This window comes from Mustela putorius, unplaced genomic scaffold (assembly GCF_011764305.1).
Source record: "Mustela putorius furo isolate JIRA1106 unplaced genomic scaffold, ASM1176430v1.1 tig00000551_pilon_pilon_pilon, whole genome shotgun sequence".
In the NCBI taxonomy this organism is placed as follows: domain Eukaryota; kingdom Metazoa; phylum Chordata; class Mammalia; order Carnivora; family Mustelidae; genus Mustela; species Mustela putorius.
Genome location: NW_025421412.1, coordinates 12,501,586 through 12,522,506, shown reverse-complemented (window position 1 = coordinate 12,522,506; position 20,921 = coordinate 12,501,586). Strand labels below are relative to the sequence as shown.

General features: G+C 46.7%; 1 protein-coding gene across 5 annotated transcripts in view; it reads left to right on the top strand.

The window, feature by feature from the left end:
• Window positions 1-20,921, top strand: part of FARP1 (FERM, ARH/RhoGEF and pleckstrin domain protein 1) — a 270,933-nt gene that overhangs the window by 179,196 nt on the left and 70,816 nt on the right. For all 5 annotated transcript variants that reach the window (XM_045081388.1, XM_045081389.1, XM_045081387.1 and 2 more), the window contains exons 4-5: window positions 12,511-12,553; window positions 15,010-15,088. In XM_045081388.1, coding sequence (XP_044937323.1) covers window positions 12,511-12,553; window positions 15,010-15,088 — 122 coding nt within the window. The remainder of the gene's footprint in view (window positions 1-12,510; window positions 12,554-15,009; window positions 15,089-20,921) is intronic.

The following is a 20,921-nucleotide window of genomic DNA, read 5'->3' as shown; positions in this document are numbered from 1 at the left end:
CTGACCAGGTCCTTCTGACCCCAAGTTCAGTGCCCTTCTAGAACTTACAGACCTATTGATATTCCTGTGCACCTCCAGGGCTGGCTTCTTTCAAGTTTTATCAGGCTTGATTTTTATCATCTTGCTCCTTTCTTACAATACCATTTAGGAGTGTGTTTAGCCGCAAAATACAGAAAACCTGTTAATAATGGCAAAGAAATAGGGGTTCATTTGTCCCATGCAACACAGATGAAAGCCACCACATGGCTGCCTACCATGTGCCAGATTATTCTAGTCCCTGTGGACACAGCCGCTAACGTGGCTCACATTCTAAAGCAGGGATCAGTACATTTCATAAAGGGCCAAATAATATTATATGAAGGCTTTGCAGGCCAGAGGTTCTCTACTAGAGCCACCCAAGGCTGCCCTTATAGTGCAGGAGCAGCTCTGGACAGTATGTAAACAAAGAGATGTGGCTTTGTTTCAATAAAACTTTATTTATAATACAGGAAGCCATAGTCAGCCAGCACCTGCTCTGAAGAGTGATAACTCTGTGCAAGGCATCCTGTTAGTTTGACCTACAGTATTTCATTCATTCCAGAAAAGCCCATCATATACACTTTTTCTGATGAGGAAGCTAAGGCTTAGCAAGGTGAAGTCATTTTCATGAAGGTGCACGGTGAGGAAATGCGATGGCTGTGATTCAGGTACAGGTTTGCATAAACACAAGCTCATGCTCTCCATCACCCTTCTGTTCTGACCATGTTTCCATGTTTTATTCTCTGTCAATTATAAAATCCCAACCTGAGAGTTAATTTCGTAAGACTAAAGAAAATAACGGATCTGTGATGTTAGAGGAGGCGGGAGGGGTGCCTGGGGGCGGGGTTCAAGGAGGGCCCCTGGGGCCCTTGGCCAAGTTCTGTTTCTTGATCTGGGTGCTGGTTCTGTGTGTATAATCAGCGGGGAAAAATACAGTGACCTCTATGCTTACCCCGTGTGTACCATATGTGTATAAAATATCAATGAAAGTTTATCCCCAGGAGCGCCTGGGTAGCTCAGTCAGTTAAGCATCTGCCTTTGGCTTAGGTCATGATCTCAGGGTCCTGGGATCGAGTCCCACATTGCATCGGGTTCCTTGCTCCATGGGGAGCCTGCTTCTCCCTCTGCCACACCCCCTGCGTGTACTCATGTGCTCTCTCAAATAAATTTTTTTTTCTTAAAAAAAAAAAAAAAGTGTATCCCCAAATTCAATGAAATAAAATCACAGAGGAGCAGAAATAATGACCAGAAGGTGCCCGGAGGCTGGCTGACAGAATCAGTTTTGGAAGAGCCGAGGACAAGTCTTGATTTTGGCAAACCGAGGAAGAGCCACTCACCTGTGAAAACCGGAAATTCTGGCTGGGTTTTCACCTCTGCTCTTAGTAAAGGTGCTTGAAAATACAAGATTTCTGTCCACTGGTTTCTGGCCCCCCCCCCCCGATTCTGTTGATTTTGAGCGGGGTGGTATGTTACTGCAGCCTGGGAAAGGGCTCTGTGATCAGACTCCCAGCCCCGAAGTCAGCACAACGGGGTGACAGGAGTGGGGCGCTGGCCCTCCTGAGCCTCGCTTTACTCGTGGGTGGAATGGGCTCGGTAGTGGGGATTTTGAAAGGATCAGACGCGCTAACATCAGCCAGCATGTAACCCTGTGTGTGGGACCTACTCAGGTGTTTAAGAAGTATTTGTCATGGCAACTCTTACCATGACCATTTTTTAAATGGATGAAAACGGAGGACATAAGAGTTAACCATCTTAATGGTCTCAAGGTGTACTGGGCAGTAGCATTAACTATATTCACCTCGTGTCACAGGTCTCAGGAATGTTCTTCTCCTCTTTATTTTTTATTTTACTTTTTTAAAGATTTTATCTGTTCGTTAGACAGAGAGCACAAGCAGGGGAATGGCAGGGAGAGGGAGAAGCAGACTCTCCGCTGAGCAGGGCGCTCCATGCAGGACTCGATCCCAGGACCTCGGGATCACGACCTGAGCCAAAGGCAGATGCTTCACCAACTGAACCACCCTGGTGCCCCTGTTTCCATCTTTAAAAAATTGAAATTGTATGCCCTTCTACAACTGCCCAATTCCCCTTTCCAAGCCCTGGGCAACCACCATTCTAATTCTGTTTCTAGGAGTTGGGCTACTAGAGATACCTCTCAGCGTACTTAAAACCCCTTTGTCTTTCTGTGACTTATTTCGCTGAGCCTCCTGTCCTCAGGGTGTAATGTAGCAATGTAGCATATGACAGGATATCCATTCCTTTTAAGGCTCAGCTGAGACGTGTTGAATGCACGCACCATGTTTTTGCACGTGCGTGTCTGTAGGTGGACCTGGAGGTTGTGTATTTCACAACCATCAGTGTCTGTGAAGACTGCTGCAGTGAACACGTGTGCGTCCTCAGCCTAGTGTTTCGATGCTCCTGCTGTGATTTTCACCTTTACCGGCTTCATCTGGGAGGCTGCTTACTTACTTGCCAAACCAAGAGGAAGTGTGATCGGTCCCACCAGATCTAAATGGGGGCTGTGGCAGCCGGTTTTGCCCAAGTGCCTGCTTGTGCATGTTAATGTGGGAAGCTAGGGTCCCCAACCAAGTTTCTGGCACACGGAGTTGTGGACCTCCATGCCTGAGTGGTCGGTCCAGGCAGCTGGGGTCCCAGCCCAGCATTCCGTGCTCGGCTCACTTTCCATCACATGAAGCACGCACGTCAGAGCGGGCTGCCCCAGTCGGGTTTGCAAAAGCCTAAGGGGAGAAGGCATGCATTCCACAGTCTAAGACAGGAGATAAGCTAGTGATAATTGGTAATCAGTTATGCTCTACCCTTCATTAGACTTGTCCTCTGGCTGGCCACTTAATAGAGTTGATGGCTGTGTGTCCATGCGAGTTTGGCCTGCCCTTGTCCTTGGGTCCAGGCAGCCGTGCCCATGAGACTGCCCCCACAGGAGCAGACTTGTGTTTTCATCAGCTGCTGTATTGATTGGTCTTTCCATGGCAGGAATGTGAGTCAGATCCTGGGAATCGAGACTCTACTTCATATTTGAGTTAATTGGTGGCCAGAGTCGGGGGGCTGGTAGAAGGCCAGGAAGTTGCCATTGGAGTGAACTCAGACCTGACTGTCCTTGATCGTCTCCTGTGCGCCATGACTCTGCTCCACTCTTTAATGCATCTCATTTGTTCTGCATTCGAGAGGGGGGCGAACTGGGCCAGACAGTAAACACGCAAGGCTCTGCAGACCTTGCTGTCTCTATGGCAACACGCCAGCACTGCCCAGGGAGCCGATTCAGAGAGGTAACTTGCCCGGTACTTAACGATGAACTGCATAACCAGGTTTTTAACCAGGATTCACACACTGGCCTGCTTTCGGCTACATGTGGCTGCCTTTCCTCCCATTGGCCCTGAGGTCGGCGAGAGCTGTGTGAACCTCAGGGACGGAGATAGGTGTGGACTGCTGATCTCAGAAGCCCGTCGAGGGTACTGGGAGGGTACCGCTGATCTCACAAGCCACAAGTCTGTGGCTTGTAAATATCATTTTAAACATTTTCTTCGTCCTGTCACAGCTGGGTCGAATATGAACCTCTTCGATTTTGGACCTTATCTGGGAAATGAGTTTAATAAATGATGATTTTACGAGGTTGCCATGGGATACTTTAAAATGATGGGCCCAGCAGGATCCCTGCATGTAGTAAGCACCCCGATATCTGTCACATTTGGTGCTTGCATTCGAGCTCAGAAACCAACGAAGCTGACCCACCAGTCTTGCGTTAAAGCTGTATCGCTTACCGATCTGATACGACAGTTCGCATTTTTAATAAATACCAGTAAAGCTCTGGAAGAAGATTGCCCTCTTTTTGTTAATTTTCTATCTTTCTCTGTGCCAGGAGAAAAGTTTTGCCCCTGGTAGTGTCTTAGTACAGGCTGCCCTAACAAGATATCGCAGACTGGGTGACTTGAACGGCAGACAGTGTTGAAGACTGGAGTCTGAGATCAGGGTGCCAGCCTGATCAGTTCTGGGTGAGGACTCGCCTTCTGGCTGGCAGGTGGAGATTCTCACTGTGTTCTCACATGGCAGAAAGAGACAAACATCTTTCTCTTCTTCTAAGGCCACGGACCTATTGGACCAGGGCCCCACTTTTAGGACTTTATTAAGCCTTCATTACCTTTTAAAGACCTATCGATACAGTCTCATTGGGGGGTTAGGGCTTCGACACTAGGATTTGGGAGGGACACAGTTCAGTCAACAGCTGCAGACATGCTTTGTAGGGGCTTAAGGCCACAGAAACCACAGCTACACCCCTCTTGGGGGTTTCCCAGCCCTACCGGGGTCGGTCAGGCCTCCTTATGTTATGCTTCATAGCAGCCTATTGACCTTGCTTCTTCCTGGGGGTCTGAGAACATCATTAGCCATGAGCAGCTCTTTGTGGAACATGCCGGTTGTAAGGGATGAAGAGTGTTGCAGAACCACAGACAGAAGTTTGGGAATCCATCAGCAGTGATGTTGTGGAGTGCCTTTGTCACCATGCAGAGAAGCACTGTGGTTTGATGTGACAGTGGCTGTGTTAATGGGGCAGTTCTCAGAGGAGGCTTTTCTTGAGCATAGAGAGTCTGGGAAGAGGATGGATTGGTAGAAAAAGAGAACAATGGGTCATCTTCCATTTCCTTTTTTTTCTTTTTAAAAAGATTTTATTTATTTATTTACTTATTTGACAGAGAGAAAGATCACAAGTAGGCAGAGAGGCAGGCAGAGAGAGAGAGAGAGAGAGGGAGAAGCAGGCTTCCTGCTGAGCAGAGAGCCTGATGTGGGGCTCCATCCCAGGTCCCGGACCATGACCTGAGCTGAAGGCAGAGGCTTAACCCTCTGAGCCACCCAGGCGCCCCTCATCTTCCATTTCTTAAGCTGGGAAGATACATGGTTTTTTGTTTTTATTTTGTTTATATTTGGTTTCTAATTAATAGACTTCTTTAAAGATTTTATCCATTTATTTGACAGAGACAGAGAGAGAGAGAGAGAACCCAAGGAGGGGGAGCAGGAGGCAGAGGGAGAGGGAGAAGAAGACTTCCCCCGAAGCAGAGACCCGGGTGTGAGGCTAGATCCCAGGATCCCAGCATAGATTTGGATCTTGCCTTTTTGTCCAGTCTCATAATCCTGCTTTTTAATTGGGGGTGTTTAGAGCATTTACGTGTAGTGTGATTGTTAATAATGATTTAAATGGGTCATCTTGCTATTTTCTGTTTGTCTTCTCCATTCTTGGGTTTTTTTTTTTTCTTTTAAGATTTTATTTATCTGTCAGAGAGAGAGAGAGCATGAGCAGGGGAGAGAGGGAGAGGGAGAGGCAGGCTCCCCGCTAAATAGGGAGCCCAGTGTGGGGCTCAATCCCAGGGATCATGATCTGAGCCGGAGGCAGATGCTTAACCAACTGAGTCATGCAGGTACCCCTTCTTCACATTCCTTATGCTTGAGGTTTTCTGAGATTTTCAGATCTGTCAGGTTTATCGTTTCCATCAAATTTGGAAAATTTTCAGCCATTATTTCTTCTAATATTCTGTCTGGGGTTTTTTGCCCCTCCCTTGCCATCTTTTATCCTTTGTGACTTCAATTCTCCATGCATGTTAGTCTGCCCAAAGTTGATCTACAGTTCTCTGGTGCCCTATTAACTTCTTCTTGTTTTAAAAATTTCGTTTATTTATTTGACAAGACAGAGATCACAGGTAGGCAAAGAGGCAGGCAGAGAAAAAGGGGAAGCAGGTTCCCTGCAGAGCAGAGAGCCCGATGTGGGGCTTGATCCCAGGACCCTGAAATCATGACCTGAGCTAAAGGCAGAAGCTTAACCTACAGAGTCACCCAGGCGCCCCATTAATTTCTTGATACTACTTCTCTGTTTCATTTTGAATTGCTTCTGTTGCTTCATCTTCAAGTTCATTAGTGTTTTTTCTGCAGTGTCTAATCTGATTTCAGTTTCATCCTATATCTTTTGTTGTTTTTTGAATCTCACACAGTGTTGTTTTTGTTTCTAGAGGTTTCATCTAAGTCTTTTATTTCTTCTGTATGTCAACATTGAACATAAGGAATGCAGTTGTAATTAACTGTCTTTATGTCCTTCACTAATTCTAACACCTGTGTTCCATGTTAGATTTGTTTTGTTTTTTTTTTTTTTTTTGTGTGATTATGGGCCCTATTTTTCTACTTCCTTATATGTCTGGTGATTTTCTTTATTGGATGTCAGATATTGTGAATTTTACCTTGTTGAATCCTAGATATTTTATATTCCTATAAACTTTTATTGAGTGTCCTGGGATGCAATTAAGTTATTTGGAAACCATTTAGTCCTTTCAGATCTGGATTTTAAGACATGTTAGTTGGGACTGGTTTGGTGTATACTCTCAAGTTAATTATTCCTTACTGCTAAGGGACAGCCATTCTGTACCTTACCCAGTACCCCAGAAATCATGAGGTTGTCTGGTACGGCTGGTGAGAAATAGTAGTAGTCCGGACACTATGTGAGCTCTAGGTCTGATACCTTGAGTCATTTCATTGGTTCTTTGTCCCCAGTCTTGGGTACTTTTATTACAAGGTGACATTGATCAGTATTCAGTTGATGACTCTCAAAGGGAACCTTCTGTACTCTCTCAAATGCTCTTTCTGGAGGGAGATTTCTCAGCCCCATCTTTTTAATTCATGGATTTGCCAAATACTTCCTCCCTGTACCATGGTCCAGAACTTGCTCAAGGCAGAAAGCTGGGGCAAGTGTAGTGATTGTGATTCTATTTACTTGTCTCTCAGGGATCACTCTTTCTAACTGTCTGGTGTCCTGAGCTTTCGGATTTGTTGTGCTAAGTATATTTTTCTTTTGGTTTTGTTTTGTTTTGTTTTTCATGTAGGAAGATAAATCCAGTCCCTGTTAATCTATTTTGAGCAGAATAAAAAACCGTCTAACAGGTTTAAAAAGAAAGCCACACTTACCATTAATATGAAAAAGTTACATTTAAGCAAATTGTTATAAAAATTCAAAGTCTAGTTATTTCTTGTAGGAGTCAGCTTGTGGAAAGACTACTTTGTTGCCATGAATTCTAGACACTGGATCATTTGCTGTAACATTTTATCTCATTCCTATATGTGTTACAGTCAATGAAATTTTTTTATCACATGCAGTTTTGATTTTTAAACCTGAAGAGGTGAGCTAAGCTTTTGTTGAGTCTGTTAGCTTTTAGACGAACAGCATATTATTTGCAGAAAAAGCACAAGTTTGGGGTCAAATGAACTTGATCTTGCATCCTGGCTGTGTATGACCTTGGGCAGCTTAAAGAAGCTTTCTGAACTCGGCTTCTCCTGTGTAAAATGACCGCATCGTCAGGAACATTAAATGAGAATGTATAAGCAGTTGTCTAGTGCCTGGACTGCAGGACATGCTCAAGAAATGGTCTCTTCTCAGTATTCTGATACCAAGTAACTGAGTTTCTTTCAATAAGAACCTTTTCAAAATACCTCAGATATTTTAGCTGCCTACAAAATCTACCTAAAATGTCACCCACCAAAATAACAGAGGCTAAAGATGTCGAAAGGAAAGATGAAAAACCACTTTGGGAACAGTGGTTGACTTTGCCTTTCCTTACATACCTAAGCGTTGAAGTGTTTCTTCTAACACTACCATTAACCGAAGATCAGAGGAAAGTAGGGAGCCTGACTGAAATGTAGGCAGACGCAAGAAGACGGGGCTAGAAAGCTCTGGAAGGTATATGTTAGGGGCTGAGTTGTGTCTCCTTGAAATTTGTTTGTTGAAGCTCTAATACCCAGTACCTCAGAACAAGACTGTACTTGAGGATAGGGCCTCTAAGGAGGTGGTGAAGTTAACATGAGGCCAGGAGAGTAGGCTCTCATCCAGGTGACAGTTGTCAGCTTACAAAGAGGGAAGTTGGATGTACCCAGGGGCATACATCCACAGAGACATGATCACGGGAGCACAGGGCCAGAAGGCAGCCATTCGCAAGTCAAGGAGACCTTGGGAAAAGCCAAGCCCATGACATGTGAGCCTCCAGAGCTGTGAGGAAATTTTTTTAAAGTGTGTTGTCCAAGTCCCCTAGTCTGTGGTGGTTTGGCCCAGCAGCCCCAGCAACCTCTTACTAGCCCGGAAGTTCCCTGATTCAGTGAGTTGTACTGACGAGACTGACATTTTGAGAAATCCATTCATGTTAACCAAATCCCCTTACAGTCCGGTAACATGGCTGTGTAGGGGTGCTCTGGAGACCAGCAGCATGGTTTTGGAAAGAACAGGGATGTGTGGCTTGGTCGAAGGGGTGAATAGTGGGATTAGGCATAGATCATTACAGCTGTGACCTTCTGGGGAGCCGGTTGGCAGGGAAAGAAAGATGATGGCGCTTTTGTCACCTTTTTAATTTGGCCAGAGCTTGCTTCCGTTCTACTTAGGTTGAGTGGAGAAGTGATCTGTCTATGATGACCTCGTCCAGTTGAGGTGCTTTCCAGTGGCCCTCCCTATATACCAAAACTTCCGTGCTTGACTTCTGACAAGCAGCAACCCTATTTGTCTTCTTGCTCCTTATAGCTCATCCATTTAGGGTAATTTAAGTCCTCTCCGTGCAAGACCTTTTCTGAGCCCTGCAGCTAACACTGTAACTGGTAAACAGAGAGGTTCTCGGAGACCCTGAGTTCTCCCCCCAACCCACTGGGTGAGCCATGACATGATCGATGGCCCCCAGTGTGACTGCCACGGAGCCCTACCCTACAGCCTCATGCCCGCCGGTCTGATGTTCCCAGACCTGCTCGTTCTAAAACCACATGCTCCGTTGGCTCAAACTGGTGCTTGTGTTTGATGCTTGCCACAGAAATGCCAAAAACAGACGAGAGCTGTTTTAAAACAATTCATAAAATTGGCATTGATGTTGCCAGAGCACAGTCGTTTTGTCCCAAGTGGTTTGCGGAAGTTGAGGCAGATTCTGCAGCAGAACTGGCGATGGGGAAGCTTCTCGGAGGGGGTTCCCTGAGGCAGCTATGGTGGCCAGGCGAGCGTAGGCCTGCAGGCCCGTGGGTGCGCACACCGTAGCCGGGGCTGCGGGGGCGGGGGGTGTCTCCACTCTGGTTTGCCAGTTAACGTGCTGTCCCGTGCAACACGACACTTCACTTACTCTCTCCCTGCCTCGTCCTGCAGCCCTCTGCTTTTACAGGGGAAGCAGAAGGCAGCAAGAAGGAACATTCCTATCTTCCCGACCCAGAAATGGAAACTCGCATTCTCGATTTTACTTCTCCCTCATTTGACCTTTCAGTAGTTCTTGGTATAATTCCTTCTGGAAACGCTGTCTTCCCACGGCTTCTGTGACGTGACGTTTCCTCTTTTCCCTTCAGTCCTCGTTGCTTCCACCTGCCTGTTCCATGGCGGAGGCGCCATCTTGGGTCATGGCATTTCATCCTCTGGACTCGGTGAGACTGCCTTCCCCTCCACGGAGTCAGGGTGGAGGCGACTTCTAATGTGAGATGTCCGGTCCGGGCTTCACCTCTGGGCTCTAGACACGTGCGCCCCACCATTGCCATACCGTCTCTTGCTCATGAAATCCAAGGACACCTCATAAAATCAAAGTCTAGAATCTCCATCCTGGCCCTCTTCCGGTACTCCTGTCTTTGTGAATGGCGCCAGCGTCTATCCAGAGGCCCTCAGGGGAAATCCTGGTATAGATTTGGTCATCATCTCCTCCCTGAGCCACCATATCCAGTCCGTCAGTAAATCCCTTTTGATTTTACCTCTTAAATTTTTCTTCAGTCCGCCCACTTGCCCCCATCCCTGCTTCTGCACCCCTGTTCCAGAATAGTGTTCCCTCTCGCCCAGACGATTGCTGTGGGCCAGTCCACATCTCCTCCGGCCCTTCTGTCCTCACACTGCCAGCTTCATCTTTTTAAAGATAGCACATCTGATGTCGTCAGCCCTGTGCTTAAATCTGACTTCATATTGCTCTGAGGACAAGGATGAAGAATGGCAACATGGCGGCGGCGGGGGGGGGGGGGGAGGTGCAGTCTGACCCCTTCCTGACCCACCCGCCTTGCTCTGGGGCTGTGGCATTCCCTTCACATCTCCACACGACGTCATCTTCGGGGACCCATTCCCTCAACAATGTTGTGTTCACATCAGGTCTCGTGTTCCCCCCCACATCCATGCCTGGTCAGACCTCCATCCCAGCCCTTGGGAGTCCTCTGCCCTCCCTTCAGTCAGTTTCTGTCACACAACTTCACTTTTGTCAGGAAGGGTTTGGTTCCTGTCTCTTCCTCACTAGACCATCAGTTCCATAAAGCAGGAACCATGCTAAGTTTGTCTCATCACTGGATTCCCAGAACCTAACATGGGGATGCGGTAATATTTTGTTAAATGAATAAAAAAGTTAAGAACAGGGTTTTAAGTTCCAACTCTGGGTACTGATGGTCTCAATCTCCGTTTCTTATCCCATGGAAATACATTTGGCACCTTTTCCATCTGTTAGGCATCTTAAAAAATACGTCTCGCAAACGATGATTGCGGTTTTAAATGTTGATGTTCTCACGTTTGAAGGTTGAGGTTTATAATTATCACAGTGGAGATAAACCTATGGCAAGTAATGCCATTATTTTATTTTCAAGTTTATTTATGTAACTAATCTCTACATACAACCTGGGGCTTGATCTCACGATCCTGAGATCAAGAATCACATCTCCTCCAGCTGAGCCAGCCAAATCCCCCTAATATCATTGTTTCGTTGTTGTTAATGTTGTTTGTCCCCCTTACAGGAGAGTGGTAGGGGATGGGAAATACTGAAATGAGAATTTCATTAAGAAATATTACTGCTTGGGGGCACCTGGGTGGCTCAGTTGGTTAAGCAACTGCCTTCAGCTCAGGTCATGATCCCAAGGTCCTGGGATCGAGCCCCACGTCAGAGGGAGCCTGCTTCTCCCTCTGCTTCACTGCCTGCTTGTGCTCTTCTGCTCTCTGTCAAATAAATAAATTTTAAAAAAAATTAAAGAAATATTACTGATTGGAGAAGGTGAATGGGGAAAGAGTAACCTGAATAAGTAGAGATTTAACATTTTTAGTGTTTCCATTGTGAAAATTCTTAGTGCTCACTTAAGGTGATTTAGATAATGGAGAAAGGCAGGAAATCATCCATCTTCCAACCTCCCCAACACATTTTCCCACATACTTAAATATTCCACAAGAACATCCTTTTTAATGCCTGAGTGATAACGTGTCCTATTGGAGATTACTTATTTATTTGGTGTTATTGTAAAAAATTTTCACCATCAGAAATGCTAATCACAGCATTTTTATTTCACCTAAATCTTTGCGTGCATCACTGTACAATTTCCCAAAGTTCCATGACTGGATGAAGAGTACATGTAGGAGTGGGGGTTTTTAAGGCTTCAGATAATTATTACCTAATTAGTCTCCAGAAATATACCAATTCATCTCTCCACCAATAGCGTTAAGACACTGCAGGTTTCCCTGCCAAGCTGGGGTATTACGGTGCGAATACACAGATACCTACACTCCTATCCTGGTGCAAATTTAGTGGGTGGAATTGGTATTTGATTTTTCTGCCTTGCATTTGTAGTGTGGATTGCTCCTGAATTTGAATAATTTCCCTGTTAGCCATTGTTACTTTTTTTTTTCTTCTGTCAGTTACCTGTTAATTCTTTGGATCGTTCAAGAGTGTTGTGTTTTTCATATTTACTTGTAAGAACCTGTTTACGTTAAGCACAGTAACCATGTCTTCAGTAGAACCCTTTCCACATGACCACCAGTTCAGAAGGAGTTCAGAGAAAAGCAGCGTGTGAAATCAGATAATATGGTTAAATGATGCTTTATCCTTAAGGGCAGTTGGCTGCTCTCTCTTAATTTTGCCTCCTATCCTGCCTGTGTGTGAAAAGACTCTGGACTTTGAAGCTGGACAGGCCTGGTTTCAGTCCTTACTCTGATGTCTGGACAAATGATAGTTCTTGTCTACAAGTCTCTGTTCCTCTTCTAGGCAACCTGAATCCTTCTGGCCTTGTTTTGAGAGGTTGGAAGCTTCTGGATAGTGCCTGGTGCAGAGAGATACATTCCCTTCCTATTTCTTCCCTTCCCGTATGCGTCAAAGATGTGCTGTTCTGTAAATGCGAACAACACGTGGGTATTTGTTTCATTAAGGAACATGTGTTTTCACTCCCCCTGTAGCCAGACGTGCAGTGGGGCCTCGGGGTTTGCTGAGGAACTAGCGGTGAGAGAAGAGTACAAAGAGAGGCAAAGAAGTCTTAGTTCACTCGTGGCAGCTGGGAGAGGTTTTCAACTCCGAAGCTCAGGGATGATATCAGCAAATTTGGATCTATACTATGCAAGTGGTAGGTGATGGGAGATACACCATCCTGCAGCAAACAGGAACAGACGGCCTCAAATACTCAAAAATATGGTAATTTTAAACAGCTCCAAGTCAAGTCTCAAAATATTGTGCTCTTCCATTGAGAATTTGTCTCAATCTGTTTTTTCTTTCGTAGGTGTGGCTGGATCTCTTAAAACCTATTGTCAAGCAGATTAGAAGTAAGTATCTCCCCTGTGTTTAACAGTGATGTTAAGTGTGAAGCCAGACTAGTTCCTTTTCTAGACAACCATTGGCCCTGTTGCGTTTAGCGAGCTGGTGGCACAGATTCTTGGTGGTGGTGGTTGGTTTTTTTTTTAACCCCGTGATTTCCTGTCCTCATCCACTAAACCAACTGCAATTAAAATGTCACTTCTGCAATTTTAATATTTAACAATTTGGTCATCAAAACCTTGCTTGGAAAATCCAATCTCGATTCATAGCTAACGCATATTGCTCATCCCAGGCTAATTGAGCTTGCCTTGGTCAAGGCCTGTGTTTGTTACTGTCACTTTTGAAGGGGAAGGTGGATTCCAAAGACTAGGGTTAGGTTTTCTGTCCTGCCTCTCCAAAGCCTGGGAAATCAGAGTGCAAGTGTTGTGTGGAAACAACGAGGTGCCCATAAGTGTCTGGGGCACTCGTGGCTTTCTGAATGGCGAGCAGAACTGAAGGGAGTCTGGCTTGCATTTATATCGTGTGCTGGAGAAGATTAAGGAGGAGTAAGGAAAGAAGGCAGGCTTTCTCTCTCCCTTCTTGTTGAGACTCAGACCAGGACAGCACCTCCACTCTCCGCCCCCCACTCTTGGTTTTGAGGTCAAGTTCAGAGTCTAAATGCTCCCTCCCTGCATCCCCGGCCTGGGCAGAAGTCCCAGGATAGAAACAGAATCGGATTCCATTAGTGGAACAGGAAGCACCAGGACACCTCGCTGCGATCATTTCAATGTCTGACTAAGAAACCCCACTGGGCCACTTCTAACAATGTATGTGGGTGTAATAACCAGGCGCGCAGCGTCTGTAGGGCCCTTATGCGTTTGAAATTGATGTTGATCTTCTGTCATTTAAATTAAGCAATTATTGATGCTGAAAATGAAACCTCCATTGTTTGTTTAATGTTTATGGGTTTATGGGGCGGCTAGCCAGAACCTGAGCATGGAGGGCGGGAGGTGTGGGGGAGCCTGTTGCTGAGAAGCCCCCAGACCTGGTGGGTGGAGGTAGCGAAGCATCCAGAATGATGGCTTGTGTGCCTGCAGTAACTCCTGGGAAATGCTCGGTGTGGAACAGCGTCTTTTAGCATGTTGCCAAATGCAGACCGGAGATACCCTCTGTTGCCCTTGGGTCCACCCTGAGCGGGGCTTCTCCTCCGATCCCTGTGGGCTGTGACTAGTTGGGTGTGAGACAGAGCTGTCCTTCTGCATTGAGGGACAGCATCTTCCTCGTTTCAGGCTGTAGAAGGATCTGGTAGCCTTGCGGAATTCGCCGCGGACAGGAGACAGGCTGGCTTTCTGTCTTCCCCATTTGGCCATGTTACTTTATGATCCAGCCTCGACAGGCGACGGTTTTTGTTGTTAGTGTGGTCAGGGACAAGGGACCCAGAGTCCCTGGGCTTCAGTATTTCTGTGCCTCATTTTTCTCCTAATTTTGTGTCTCTTGTCCACATCTTCATCTTCCGTCGCTTTTGGGGTTTTTTTTCCTCAACTTAAATGGGTGATCACAGATGATGATACAACATTATTTTTTGTGACAGCAAAAGGTAGAGCAAAGAGACGTTTTCTGCTTTTGCACAACTGCTGTTAAAATTTGGATTTCATTATATTTCCTTATGTTTCATAGACCTTAGTAAACTCGTGGCTATCATTCCAAAGGGCAGAACCTGTAAGACTGCTCTGGTCTGTAAGCTCATATAAGCTTATATATATCTGATAGATATGAAATTTGATACATATATCAGAACAAGCTCTGATTCAGGTTATAAATTATTGTAATTAACTTGATGTTCTGTTTTAATTCTGAAGAGTTTCCCATCTCCTTGATCCGCTCCCTGTCCACGCATCCCGGGTCTGCTTTCTGATGTTGCCCGAACGCATCCGCACGACGGTTGAGAGGGCTGCGGCTGAGGGCTGAGGGCTGGGCCGCGCCTTGTTTGTCTTCTCTCCAGAGCTCAGGGGAGCTCCTGGCCCGTAGGTGCTCCTACATATTTGATGAGCCCATCAGCAGCTCTACCTGGTGGAGAGCTTAAAATCCTAAATCCTAAAACCGACTGACATTTTCATTTTTCCCTCAAGTTACCCAAAGGCCTCCATTTGGACTAAAAGAGCCAATTAGATAAATTTTTGAAGGCAAATGCCTGCTTTTACAATCTGAGTACAGTTTAAGTCTTCAGAGGAAAAGGTTAATACCTGAACCACACAGTCAGGTCACAGCATTGTTTTAGAACAGGCAGCTGTGTCTCTGCGACGTGGGAGTGGGAATTAGTACCTCAGCTGCCGCTTCAGTGACCCGGATGTCAGCAGATGTGCTCTTGGCAGCTTGGAATGAGACTCGTTATTTGGTGTCTGATATACCCTCTGAAGTCTTTTTCCTTAATTGCACTTGAAACAAATCAATAAATGCTTCCCTGCTTTTTCTCCCTGCCTTTTAGGGCCAAAGCATGTTGTTGTCAAGTTTGTGGTGAAATTCTTTCCACCTGACCACACACAACTCCAAGAAGAACTCACAAGGTTAGTGGTTTGGAAACTGGGTATTTATTGCCACGGGGTGCCGAGGAGAATAGAAGGTCCGTGTTCTCCGCCATCTGATGACACATGTCCACAGCGCTTCCCTGACCGGCGTCTGCGCTGTCCTTCACCGTGTAACCCTTTGCTCCCAGCTCCGCCTACAAACAGGGCAAGAGAGAAAGCACCACGTTTTCCTCAAAACCTGGTTTCTTGAAAGCTAAGCCGTGAAGGGAACTGGGCTTGTGACCTCTCCCGGTCCTAGTTCTTTCTTCTGTGTGTCACATCACAGGATGGTTTGGGGAAGTCAGACTCTGGGAAACCAAGATGGTAGCTCAGTGTCTTTTAGTTGCTGCCATGGGTGCGTGGGCATGAGCCAATGCTCGGTTTCTTTGAAAGCTGGCCAAGTGGGAGAAGTGTGAGTATGGAGTCAGGCCTGCCCTTGGTCCCTGTGTGACTGGCCAGCTTCCATGCTCCCTCTGTCCCTCTGCTCATTGCCCTGTTCAGTGCGACTCTGCTGGCACCTGGCCAGGGTTGTCTTGAGGAGAAGCAGGATTATGCACGAGGTGGCTGGAGCCCGTAGGGAGGCCATGCATGATCACATCATCGCCATCATTGTTTAACTTGCAGAAGACACACGATATATGCTAGGGGAGAGCAGAGCCTGGTGGGAATGCCTGAAGACAAAGTGTCACCCTTTCAAGAGTGCCCGGATGAGTGACCTACTAGTCTGGCCAGCCAGATTCTTCCCACACATGGCTTTCAAGCTGTTGCTGATTAGGCTAAGCGTGTCCCTTCCTTGTCCTCCTCTTGGTATGGAGCACAATGTCTTGGGTGGTTGACCGTCATTTAGCAAAGGAATGGAGGCATTCCATCAACAGTGCTTAGGAAGTGGACGCTGTATGCGTTGTCCTAGGCTCTGGGAATATGGTGGTGAAAAGGCAAGCCTGACTCTCATAGGAGCGGATAAAATGATTAAATGAACAAGAACAAATATCAGATAATGGTAAGATCTCTGTAGGTAACTGAGGAAGGATGATAGGATGGACAGTTACGACCAGGTGACAGCTTCAGATGGGTCAGTCTGAGGAAGTGGTACGTGTCTGAGCACGTGATGAAAATCCTTCAGTCCTCCTTGGAGGAAGAGCCTTCCAGGTAGGAGGAACGGTTGGCGGTGGTCAAGGCACCAACAAGCTCCGGATGTTCAAATACAGTGGACCCTTGAACGGGACTTTGAGCTGCACACGTCCACTTACGTGCAGATGGCTCACGCGTGCGTGAGTGCATGAGAGTGTGATAAATACAACACGGAACTACATGCACTTTCTCTTCACAAATGGATTTTCTTCACACTTCTTGTCTCTAGCCTACTTTTTTTTTTTTTATAAGAATACAATGTATAATACATATAACTTACAAAATATGTGTTAGCTATGTTTCTGACTGGTAAGTCTTCCAGTCAACAGTAGTTGAGTTTTGGGAAAGTCAAAAGTTAAATGCAGATTTGAGGCTGCGCCTGGGGTTGGTACCCCTAATCACCCTCAAGGGCCAGTTGTACCCTAGAGAAGGCTGGCATGACAGGAAAAGACAGGGCGACGTGCAGTGAGGCAGGACAGAGGCTGGCTGGATGGTAGGGTTGAAAGTCTAGCTGCCGTGCGGGTGTCGCAAGACGGTGAGAGCTGGGAATTCCATGAGGAAGCCATTGCTCTCCACTGGTGGTCCCCGAGGAGGTGGCAGGAGTGGAAACGGAGAAGCGTGGTTGCGTTTGGGCTCTGTGCTGGAGATGGGGTCCGTCCATCCTGGTGAGGGGCCGGTGGCAGCAGAGACTGAGGGGCGGGGAGAAAACTTAGACTTTTGTCTTATGCTTAGACTTTGACTTAAAAAAGGAGCAGAGGGAAGCAGGGGGATTCCAGAGGGGTGGAAAGTCAGGGATTGGGTTCTGCCGGCTTTTGTTTGAGAGGCCACCCAGACGCCGTGCTGCCGTGTCAGGTGCAGGAACGTGGACTTCCAGGAACAGGTGAAGGCGGTGGCTCTTCCCATGCCTCTGCATTTTCTGAGTGAGTTGCTACTAAGTTGCTACCTCCACTGATAATCCTCAGATGGATGAAGCCATTAATTGGCCAGGAATTACAGGAGCCCTCAGCCTTCTGGGAGGTATGCGTGGTTTTCTAGAACAGCCCCCATGGAGGAGAGGCAGCTGGACTGCGATGTCCAGAGGCACAGGATGGGCCAACAACAGCAGAGGCTTCCGGTGCCGTCATTGCTGGGCCTGCTGGGTCTCTGCGTCTGGGCTGGGTTTCCTTTGATTGGAACATTCATTGCTCGGAGCTCAGAATATCAACCTCAATGTGAAGGCGAGTCCAGCTGTCACAGGGCAGTGTGCCTTTGCCTCCTGTTTGTCGCTGTACCTCTGTCCTCCTTGGGAAGTTGGTGGCATGAAGCCTTGTTTTTCTCCCTCCTGTTCTAATTTGCTTTGAGTTTTCTGCACCTTTTCAGTGTTTACAAATCATGGTCTCTAGAGGTTTGTAGTTTCCTCCCATGGTGGTTTTTGCTAGAAAATTCCATGCACCGCTGTGTCCGATCTGATAAATTCCTCAGGTGACACAGGCTCAGCCGAATGGGGCAGCTTTTGGGTTTTGTTGTCTTTGCTTTCCGGCTCCCAGTGTTAACCACATTTAAAACATCTTTTCTATAGACTCCTTTCGGTGCAAGGGTGAAGATAATTGATAGGAAATTTAGGAGCTCTCCGTTGCTTTGGACTTTGTTGAAAGGTGCAGCGGGAAGGGGACCTTCCTGATCCAATATGTTGCCTCCCTCATTCTCAAGTTCCTGTGTAAGCAGAAGTTTAATGATGGGCCTCTTGAGGTCCCCGGGACTTTTCTGCAGCAGAGAGGGAGTGAGGGAAGGTTTAGGGGAAGCTCTGTGTGGGCGGCACTTTAGCCGAGGGACTGGGGGACAAGAGGGCCACAGAGGCAGGTCTGCAGTTTAGCAGACTCTGAGTGACTCTAGCTCTACAGTTAATTCTCGGGGCCTCTGGAATAGGTTTCAGCTTCCCGTGTCTGTAGATAGAAGATTAAATTGCACTTTGCTGTTAACCAAGGGGCCGAATTCCTTTCTATTTATTGAACCGCACTTTCCGTGGCGCTGTGTTCTGTTGCCACCAGGGTCGTGGCCTCTAGAAGGGGAAAAGCAGGTGTGGATTTGAAACACTGCGGCAGGGAGCGGTCTTTGGGATAGAGGTTACCAGGTTTCCTCACCACAGAGCTCCCAAGACCGTCTCGATGAGCCCACATGCCTCTCGGCACGCTTTGCTCAGGGCGTCCTGTCTCCGTTCGGATCCGGTTTCCTCTTGGCTGTGCTCTTCTTAGAGGTGGTGAGATCCGTCCAAACTTGCTGCCCTTCAAGGCCTGCTCAGGTGTCACCTGAGACCGGCGGAGAAGTTGTAAATTACTTTCCGCTGAATAAGGAAAGAACAGTGAAGACCTCCCGAACGAAATAAGTTAAGATAGACGTGTTCAAAGTAGGGCCTCTGGTTGGTGTGATTTGCTACACTTACTGTCCCCAGAAGTCCTCCTGATGAGTTCCGGCCACCGTCATGCCCTTCTTCAGATGCCCAGGCTGCTGCCAAGGACTCGCTCTGTTCCTAGCACTTTGAGTGTCCATCATTGACTGGTCTTGTTTTATTTTGTGTCTTTTGAGCTGACTCAGCCTTTAGCTCCTGTGAATTTGATGGCAGTTCCTTAATTTATAAGTACGAAAGGCGTTGGTGAATCCCCGAAGTTAGCCCTGATGGACAGCGGTCATGAAGTTAACTGTCAGGGCCCAGGAAGACTGTTCTCATGTTACAAGGACCTCAGAACAGGGAGACTAAATATGACTAGAGTAAGGAGTGACAGGTTCTTCCTACAGCCCCCAGAATGCCTGAACGTGTGAGCTTCCAGAAGCCAGCGCTGCCTGGGAGCCTGCAGGAGACGTCACCAAAGGTCCCCAACGCCTGTTAGACTCTGACCATTCATCTGTCCCTGAAAATTTCTCTGCAGATTCCAGACCTCATGTTTGAACTGGGAGATGGCCAACTACTCAGAACGGAATGCTTTTAGGTCCTCGACTTGTTTAAAAATTTAACCAGAGAGAGAATTAAAGCCTGCTGGTCTGAGAAGTGTAGGTTCAAAATAGCATATCTCCTGCCTAATCCAGAAAGCCAGATTGTGCTGCCTCTTGTCTTGTCTTTTATAGTCTCTGCGTTTCTTCCCTTTAACTTCCCAGAGACCGGGAACAGGAGAGCAGGAATAAATGTCGGGGGGGGGGCACTGTGTAAAGGTCAACTATTACCCGCTGGCGGATTGGGAGGTTTTTTTCGATTTGGGTTTTTTGGGAGAGCTTGTTCCAAAATTGCCTCTGTAGTTGTTTTTAGTTCTTAGAAATGGAATTTCCTAAGCAACTTAAAGGGGATTCATTTTTCTTTTCTCTTTCTCTCTCTCTTTCTTTTTTATTAAATTTTACTAAGTAAGCTGTACCCCCAACACGGGACTTGAAGTCATGACCCTGACATCAAGAGTCACGTGCTCCACTGCCTGAGCCAGCCGGGCACCTCTAGTTTTTCATGTATAAGGGAAAAATTGCTAACTTTTATTGAATGTGTTTGTTCTAGCCATGAGCTTTCCATGCGTTACTTCAATTATTTCTTATGGCAACCTCTATGGTTGATCTTATTAAAAGCCCCCCCTTTTTTTAATTAAAAATAACCTGTCATTATTAAAAAAAATCACAGGTGTACAGTGTAGAAAGTTAGAACATGCAGATAAGCAAGAATAAGAAGGTAAAATACTGTATTCCGGTGGCCCAGGGGTGAGCATTAGGTAATACATTAGTGTGATATCCTTTCTGATTTTTCCATATGTACTTTTCATTTCTCCTACTACCATGGCCATGCTAAGATTTCCCCATCTGTCCCGTAAATGTCATTTTTGTCTGCTCATCTGAAAGGAGATTCATGTAGGACCAGAGCTGCACTTGGTTATGTCCTTTGGACCTTATTTGATCCAGCAGAGTCTCCCCCCCCACCCCCACCGTGATACCACCTTGTTGAAGAAACTGGACCCAGTACATGGTAGAATGCCGCGCCTCCTTAATTTGTCAGATTTCATCCTCGTGGTGCCATTTAGCTTTTTCCTCCATCCTCTGCTTTTCTAGAAAACTGAAAGGTCATTCAATAGGCTTGATGGGTACTGGTTGGACATTTGGGGCCAGAATTCATCAGAAGTGATGCTGTGTGTTTCCCGTTTCATTAACAGCGCCAAGATTCATCATTGAATTAGGGTGGGGGTGTTCTGATCTCGCCACTGCGAAGTGAAGTCATGCTACTTTGTCTCCAGGCAAACATTCAATCTCCTGGATGGTTTTTTTTTTTTTTTTTTTTTTTTTTTTTTTTTTTTTTTTTAAAGATTTTATTTATTTATTTGACAGAGAGATCACAAGAAGTAGGGAAAGAGGCAGGCAGAGAGAGAGAGAGAGAGAGAGAGAGAGGGAGCAGAGAGCCCGATGCAGGACTCGATCCCAGGACCCTCAGATCATGACCTGAGCCAAAGGCAACGGCCTAACCCACTGAGCCACCCAGGCGCCCTCCTGGATGGTTTTTTTTTTTTTTAAGATTTTTATTTATTTATTTGATAGAGATCACAAGTAGGCAGAGAGGCAGGCAGAGAGAGAGGGGGAAGCAGGCTCCCCGCTGAGCAGAGAGCCCGATGTGGGGCTCGATCCCAGGACCCTGAGATCATGATCTGAGCTGAAGGCAGAGGCTTAAACAACTGAGCCACCCAGGCGCCCTGCTCCTGGATGG